We start from the raw sequence: 8,015 nt of genomic DNA on the forward strand, positions 1-8,015 counted from the left end.
TACATCCTGATTCAGCAACATCTTTCACGTATTGATAAATATATATAGAAAGACTATAGTATTACATAACGGATTTTGCATACTTATTAATTATTAGTCAAGATGGAAAAACGCATCAAACTGTTAGTTGTTTGTTTCTTTGTGATAATAACTCTCTTTGAAGCAAAAGGAAACGGTGAGTTTTTAATTTTAACATGTATTATATTGTCATAAATTCATCGTGTGACCTCAAAAGTGATAAGCATGCGTATTTCTCTACAACAATTTGTCTTATTATAGTGAATTCAACAAATAGATATCTTCTTATTTTTCTAATACACAAGTTTTCTAATTTTGTTGATCAATTAATAATCAACAGTATATCCAAGAAAAGCAAATCAAATTGTGCTACGTCGCATGCCACTGCTGGTTGAGATTTATTTCCCAGAGGGTATCACAAGCCCAGTAGTCAGCTGTACATGACATGACATGAATTATGATTGATATGGTTATATTTATAAATTATATGTTTCCAAAATTTAGAATTTTTGAAATACTAAGGCTTTTCTACCTCAGGCATAGATTACCTTAGCTGGATTTGGCAAAACATTTAGGAATTTTGGTCCTCAATGCTCTTCAACTTCGTACTTTATTTGGCCTTTTTAACTTTTTTTGGATTCGAGCGTCACTAATGAGTCTTTTGTAGACGAAACTCGCGTCTGGCGTATATACAAAATTTAGTTCTGGTATCTATGATGAGTTTTTCATTTACTACCACTAGGTCAATACCACTGCTGGTGGAGATTTATTTCCCCGAGGGTATCACAAGCCCAGTAGTCAGCACTTTTTGTGCTGACATGAATTATCATTGATATGGTTTTATTTATAAATTATATGTTCACATTTTAAGAATTTTTGAAATACTAACACTACAAACTCCTTAGAGTCTGAATTGACCAGTTTTTGTGCTCGACCAGTAAAATCGAGCACACATTTTACTCGACTAGTCTCGACATTGTCTCGACTGTACTTAAGTGTACTCGACTAGGTCTTGACTTTACTTAATTAGTCTGATTCAGTACTTGATGATCTTTGTGTAGTCTGAAATGGTCTTGACCAAGGCTCGACCTGTCTCGACCTGTCTTGACTAGTCTCGACCTGTCTTGACTAGTCTCGACCTGTCTCGACTAGTCTCGACTCAGTCTCAACCAGTCTTGACCTGTCTCGACTAGTCTTGACCTTCAAATTTAGTTTTGACTGGTGTAAATCAGCCCATCTAACTAAATTAAATATTGAACTTACAAAATTCAAGCTTATTAGGTAGTTTGATTTATTGCTGTGAAATGAAAGAATTTAAAGTGTACTATCTCCATTTTGTTCGAACTGCAAATTCTAGCTTTTTTGACCTAGATTAATTTAATTCTTAAATTTGACAGCAATACAACAAAAAATAAAATGACCTGGGATTTAGTAAGCTTAGTATACATTTAAGATAGCTGCATAGTTTGATGCAAATCCAAGTTGATTTGAAAAAGTTATTAAAAACATTAAAGTGTACTATCTCTATTTTGTCCGAATTGCAAATCCTAGCTTTTTATACCAAGATTACTTTAATTCTTCAATTTTACAGCAATACAACAAAAAACTAAATGAAATGGGATTCAGTAAGCTTGATATATATGTAAGATAGCTGCATAGTTTGATGAAAATCCAAGTTGATTTGAAAAAGTTATTAAAAAAATTTAAGTGTAATATCTCTATTTTGTCCTAATTGCAAATCCTAGCCTTTTTTTACCAAAATTACTTTAATTCTTAAATTTTACAGCAATACAACAAAAAACTAAATGAAATGGGATTCAGTAAGCTTGATATATATCTAAGATATCTGCATAGTTTGATGAAAATCCAAGTTGATTTGAAAAAGTTATAAAAAAAATTAAAGAAGCCTATCTGAATTTTTATATAATAATTTTTTTTTTACATATTGTAAAATTAAATTCTTTCATTTCACAGCAATAAATCAAACTACCTAATAAGCTTGAATTTTGTAAGATCAATATTTAATTTAGTTAGATGGGCTGATTTACACCAGTCAAACCTAAATTTGAAGGTCAAGACTAGTCGAGACAGGTCGAGACTGGTTGAGACTGAGTCGAGACAGGTCGAGCCTTGATCAAGACCATTTCAGACTACACAAAGATCATCAAGTACTGAATCAGACTCATTAAGTAAAGTCGAGACCTAGTCGAGTACACTTAAGTACAGTTAAGTACAGTCGAGACAATGTCGAGACTAGTCGAGTAAAATGTGTGCTCGATTTTACTGGTCGAGCACAAAAACTGGTCAATTCAGACTCTGAGGAGTTTGTAGTGTAAGGCTTTTCTACCTCAGGCATAGATTACCTTAGCTGGATTTGGCAAAACTTTAAGGAATTTTGGTTCTCAATGCTCTTCAACTTCGTACTTTATTTGGCCCTTTTAACTTTTTTGGATTCGAGCGTCACTGATGAGTCTTTTGTAGACGAAACGCGCGTCTGGCGTATATACAAAATCTAGTCTTGGTATCTATGATGAGTTTATGGATATTTTTCAAATTCAAAACGTATTTAATTTGTGGTCAACATACTGTACTTTTGATGGATACACATGTTCAATTTCGTGGTTTCTAGCCATAAAAGAACGTATCTGATTAAAAATACGAAGAAATCGGTATTTCGAATTGTTTTATTTGATGTATACGGTTTAATTTTATAGTGTTTGCCAACTCAGAACATCAGTAAAAAGACATGTATTAACGGTAGATCAGGTTTTTAAACAAAATCAATTAAGAGGGAGGGGGCCTTTAAATTACATTTTATAAGTATGATAAAAAAAAATGATTGCTCAATTAACATTTGTTTGTGCACAGGTTCGGAATAATTTCAATATTTTCTATAGGTTATAGGGTCTTTGCATCGGAACTAAACACATTTATTTAAAAACCAGTTGTTGGCATGACACGGGTTATGTTCTTCTCATATATGTTATGATGGTATGATACTAAACCCCTCACGGGAAGGATTGTGCCTGATATTCATATGATGAAGACATAATATTTCAATCAGTTTAATTGATGTCTGGAGCTGGCATGTCAGTTAACTGCTATTAGTCTGATGTTATTTATGTATTATTGTCATTTTGTTTATTTTCTTTGGTTACATCTTCTGACATCAGACTCGGACTTCTCTTGAACAGAATATTTATGTGCGTATTGTTATGCGTTTACTTTTCTGCATTGGCTAGAGATATGGGGAGGGTTGAGATCTCATAAACATGTTTAACCCCGCCGCATTTTTGCGCCTGTCCAAGTCAGGAGCATTTGGCCTTTGTTAGTCTTGTATTATTTTTAATTTTATAGTTTCTTGTGTACAATTTGGAGTTTAGTATAGTGTTCATTATCACTGAACTATTATATATATATTTGTTTAGAGGCCAGCTGAAGGACGACTCCGGGTGCGGGAATTTGTCGCTGCATTGAAGATCTGTTGGTGACCTTCTGCTGTTGTCTTCTCTATGGTCGGGTTGTTGTCTCTTTGACACATTCCCCATTTCCATTCTTAATTTTATGAGAAAAAAAAACAATTGATTGAAAAAATACTGAACGATCGTATTTTAAACTATGAGAGAGGGTTATTCTGAAATTCTACGCTGTCAGAAAATACAAGAAAAATGTAAATAAAAATTATCACGGGACTTGTTTTTATGCTACAAATAAATAGGTTAATTCTCAACACATTCTTTCATAATCGATTTTAATGCGTTGCTGATTAACTTTTAAAGAATTATATAAACAGTTCACATTTTATGACATTTTTTTCAGGCGAAGCTTTAAGACCACAGAAGGTAAATGTTATGCTAATTTGAAATTATGTTATTGCATTTTCTTTAAATAAAAAAAGAACAAAATATTTTCTATTTTCCAATATCGATAGATGAGGCTGCCCTAAAGAAAACAGACAATTTTAACTGCTATCGAAAAAAATACATATCGTGTTTAAATCTTATACTAGAATTAGTTTTCCAAACTGATGACTTATAATATTTCAAAGTATAGTAGAATTTAAAATTTGTATTCCAAATTTCATGTCAAAATACAACAGGAATATCCCAATATATAGGTATGAAAAAAGGAGATGAGGGCTTTACGTTAACGAGGCAGCAACCCAACAAACATTGCTGGTAAACTTAATTAGAGAAAAGCATCCAATACAAACGCGTACAGAGAATATATCAAGAGCTATTAGGACTTATTTGACTAAATAAAAGACTTTAGATTTTCTCACCAAACATTATACAAACTAATTGGGAAGAAAACAGAAAGATACTATCAATACATTCGCAACTGGTTTTCTATATAATAGTGATATCCGACATTTATGATGTCTTTTAATGTTGTCATGCATTTCATTGTAAAACAAATACTTACATGATTTTTTTATTCTGATCAAATGACAATTTATTGAATGATTATTGGTATAAATGATATATCTAGCGTTCGAATTTTGTTGTATGCCTTACTGAAAAATACATTTTTCAGCCTAAAGAATGCAATAGCTCAAAGGATTGCGGCTATAATCAATGTTGTGCTAACGACCAAGTTAAAGGACGGAAAAAAAGATCCACGGGTTATGCTGGAATTTGTAAACCATATGGGCAATGGAAATCAGGTACATAGACAGCTTTTATTGAGTTCTTTTGTATAATAACGATGTAAAATTATATGTGTTGTTTAATCACAGTGCATGTTTATCAATTTATGCAAATTTCCATCCTATTTCGTCCTGGTTAAATTTAAGGAAAAAAAGAGCAGCTATGACAAGTTTATCTATCTTGCGGTTGTACACTGATGTGTGTAGCTTACCATGCGGTATGAGTTTTGATGATTTTTGAAGTACGGGAGGTGACCTAAAGTTGTTTAAAAACGTCTTCGTCATTTGGTCTCTGACAGTGATTTGTCTCAATTGTAATTATAACACATCTTATTTGTATATTAATTTATCAGATTGGCAAGAAGAAAGACATAACATAATACATAAAGACAAACAACACAAAGAACAAATCAGAAAGTATCCACGGTTACTGAGCTAGTTCTAAGCCAATTCCAATAAAAAAAAACTTAGCTTCGCCTACGTTGGAAACCTGATTAAATCACTTAAATAAATGAGTATTCACTAGTTATACAGATGGGGATAAAACAAAAGGGGGCACCTGAGGAGCTATTGAGCCAATTGTACAGCCAACAACATCTAAATTTGAGAAACCTAAAGAACTTTTGTTATCTTTAACATATAACTAATATATAGTATACACCCTTTTGATTATTTTTTTAGAATTGATACGTGTATTCACTTCATGTATAAAAAAAATTTAAAAACAGGACTTAAGGTAGAACACTTTTCAACATAAATCTCCGTATTTGTATTTTTAAAGGACGTTATATTTTGTAGAATGTGCAGTGAGTAATCAAAATGCTAATGAAGTTGTTTTCCTTGGTTGGTGTCCATGTAGCAAACCATTTGATTGTGTTGGAACAGGAATAATTGAACCACCGTTTGGTGAAAAAGGTAAGTAATTTTGATTTTATGACTTTGCTTTTTTAGCTCACCTGGCCCGAAGGCCCGAAGGGCCAATTACTTGGCGTCCTTTGTCCGTCGTCGTCGTCCGTTGTCGTCGTTAACTTTTTACATTTTGAACTTCTTCTAGAGAACCACTAAATGGAATGGAACCAAACATGGCATACATGTTCCTTATAAGATGCTGACCAAGTGTTGTTACTTTGTAGTCGATCCATCATCCAAGATGGCTGCCAGCGGGGGACTTGGTTTAACATAGGACCCTATGGGAAATGCATTCAAATGACTTCTTTTAGAGAACCACTGAATAGAATGAAACCAAACATAGCATGCATGTTCCTTATGAGGTACTGACCAAGTGTTGTTACTTTGTCGCCGATCCAAAATTCAAGATGGCCACCGTTGGGGGGACTCAGTTTAGCATAGGGCCCTATAGAAAATACATACAAATTTCTTCTTTTAGAGAACCACTGAATGGAATGAAATGAAACATAGCAAGAATGTTCCTTATGAAATGCTGACCAAGTGTTGTTACTTTGTAGCCGATCCATCATCCAAGATGGATGCCAGTTGGGGACTTATTTTAACATAAGACCCTATGGGAAATGCATACAAAAGTTTTCTTATAGAGAACCGGTGAATGGATTGAAAACAAACATAGATTGAATGTTTCTTATGTCATGCTGACAAAGTGCTGTTACTTTGTAGCCAATCCATAATCCAAGATGGCTGCCAGCGGGGGACTTAGTTTAACATAAGACCCTACGAGAAACCACATTCAAATGTCTTCTTTTAGAGACCACAGAATTGAATATAATATTAACCCTTTAGCCTCAATCATTATTTAAGTATCTAGATCTGTTTTGATTTTTATCTTTTTTTAAATGATTTCAAAAACCCAATTAGAGTCATGTGAGCGAGACAGGCTCTTGGGAGCCTCTAGTTTCAATTCAAGGCAATATTTCTTTTCACAAATCATGCGAAACTGCGAGTAATAGTCTTCATGCGATCAATTTCCAACCATTATATCTCAATATTGCAATAAGTTGCCACAGGTGATGCTTACCAACGAAACTATACAATCACTATAATACTAAGATTGTGACAACAAGAAAGCTATATGTCTTTGCATAAATGGAGGTGTTCATTACTTAATATTTATAGAAATTAAGAAAATAATTTTCACTCAGATCATTATAATATTCAGTTTAAACAAGCTCATTGGCGTATTTGTGAACAATGTTATATTAAGTTGCCTAATATAAAAACAATGTTTTATTTTGTAGGGGTATGCAGATAAAGATAAAAAGAAAAAGGAAAAAAGAAGAATCGTTGAGCAGACTTTGTTTTAGAATTCGTCAATCTTAAGAACATTTTTTATTAAAATAGTCCTTAAGTATTTTATTATTTCAACATAAATGGTCTTTTATTCATCAATAGTATTACATGCTATAGAAAAAAAACCAATCCGGCCATGCGTTTGCAGCAATTTGCTTAATATTTTCCTAAAGATCGATCAGTCTCAAATAAAATCTAGTATCCCGACTTATATTTTTATCGAGATACTTGACTCAGAGTTGAAAGGTCTAGGTCTAGACGAATTAGGACTTTTCAACGAAATCTGTTTTCTACCGATATTTTTGTAGCATTAAGCTTCTACAATTGAGGTATAACAGAGTATATAAAACGTAAGCAATAGAGTTAACAAAACACCGTTTCGGCTTCTTCGTAATTAATTAATGTCATATCATAGTGAAAATTGTTGAAGAGATATCTTATCTTCTATTTGAGCATTTCCAGAGTTGTTCCTAAAGTTCGACAAGAGATAACTCATGATAGGAAGCCTTATTACAGACTTTTTAAAATGGGATCATGTTATAAGGACACAACATAACGGCTATTACTATTGAATCAAAAACTTTACGTATTCTTTCGAAGCACCTTGCGCTCTTTTCAAAAGTCATACGACAAAAAATAATCGTATGTCATACGGAAATGTTCATGTCTTACAGTTTTTGTGCAATGCGTCTGATTTTACCTTCAAAATTTAGTTGGGATTCACGTTGGTCAACTTATACTTTGTTTGAGATTCCAATAACAAAAATCCATCAAAATGTCTTATTAAATGCTGCTTATGAGGAAAAACGATTTTAAAGCGAAGGGTAGTGTGTATTTGTTGTGTATAAAAGTCATGTGTTTGTTGTTTCATTCCATAATCCTTTCACAGACAATTTGCATGTTAAAGATTCAAAAATCATTTTCCTGGTTCCCAACCAATATATATTATCTAATGGCATGGCTAAAAAAACTTCCACTAGATTGAGCAACACGAGCCGCACAAAAATCCGCGGAGGGGGTGTAGGTGCTCCGGATGTGTAAGCAGGTATTGCTCCGCTAGTGGCTCTTAAGCGATCGCATTTCTTGC

The 8,015-nt window shown here is 33.1% G+C and overlaps 1 protein-coding gene across 1 annotated transcript; it reads left to right on the top strand.

Annotated features, from left to right (window-relative positions):
* On the top strand, positions 1–7,024 carry LOC143074436 (uncharacterized). The gene is made up of 5 exons (XM_076249894.1): positions 1–175; positions 3,838–3,860; positions 4,555–4,684; positions 5,465–5,581; positions 6,877–7,024. The coding sequence occupies exons 1-5, from the start codon at positions 103–105 to the stop codon at positions 6,888–6,890; spliced, it is 357 nt and encodes a 118-aa protein (XP_076106009.1). The 5' UTR covers positions 1–102; the 3' UTR covers positions 6,891–7,024.
* The last annotated feature ends 991 nt before the right edge of the window (positions 7,025–8,015 follow it).

This window comes from Mytilus galloprovincialis, chromosome 5 (genome assembly GCF_965363235.1).
Source record: "Mytilus galloprovincialis chromosome 5, xbMytGall1.hap1.1, whole genome shotgun sequence".
Lineage (NCBI taxonomy): Eukaryota > Metazoa > Mollusca > Bivalvia > Mytilida > Mytilidae > Mytilus > Mytilus galloprovincialis.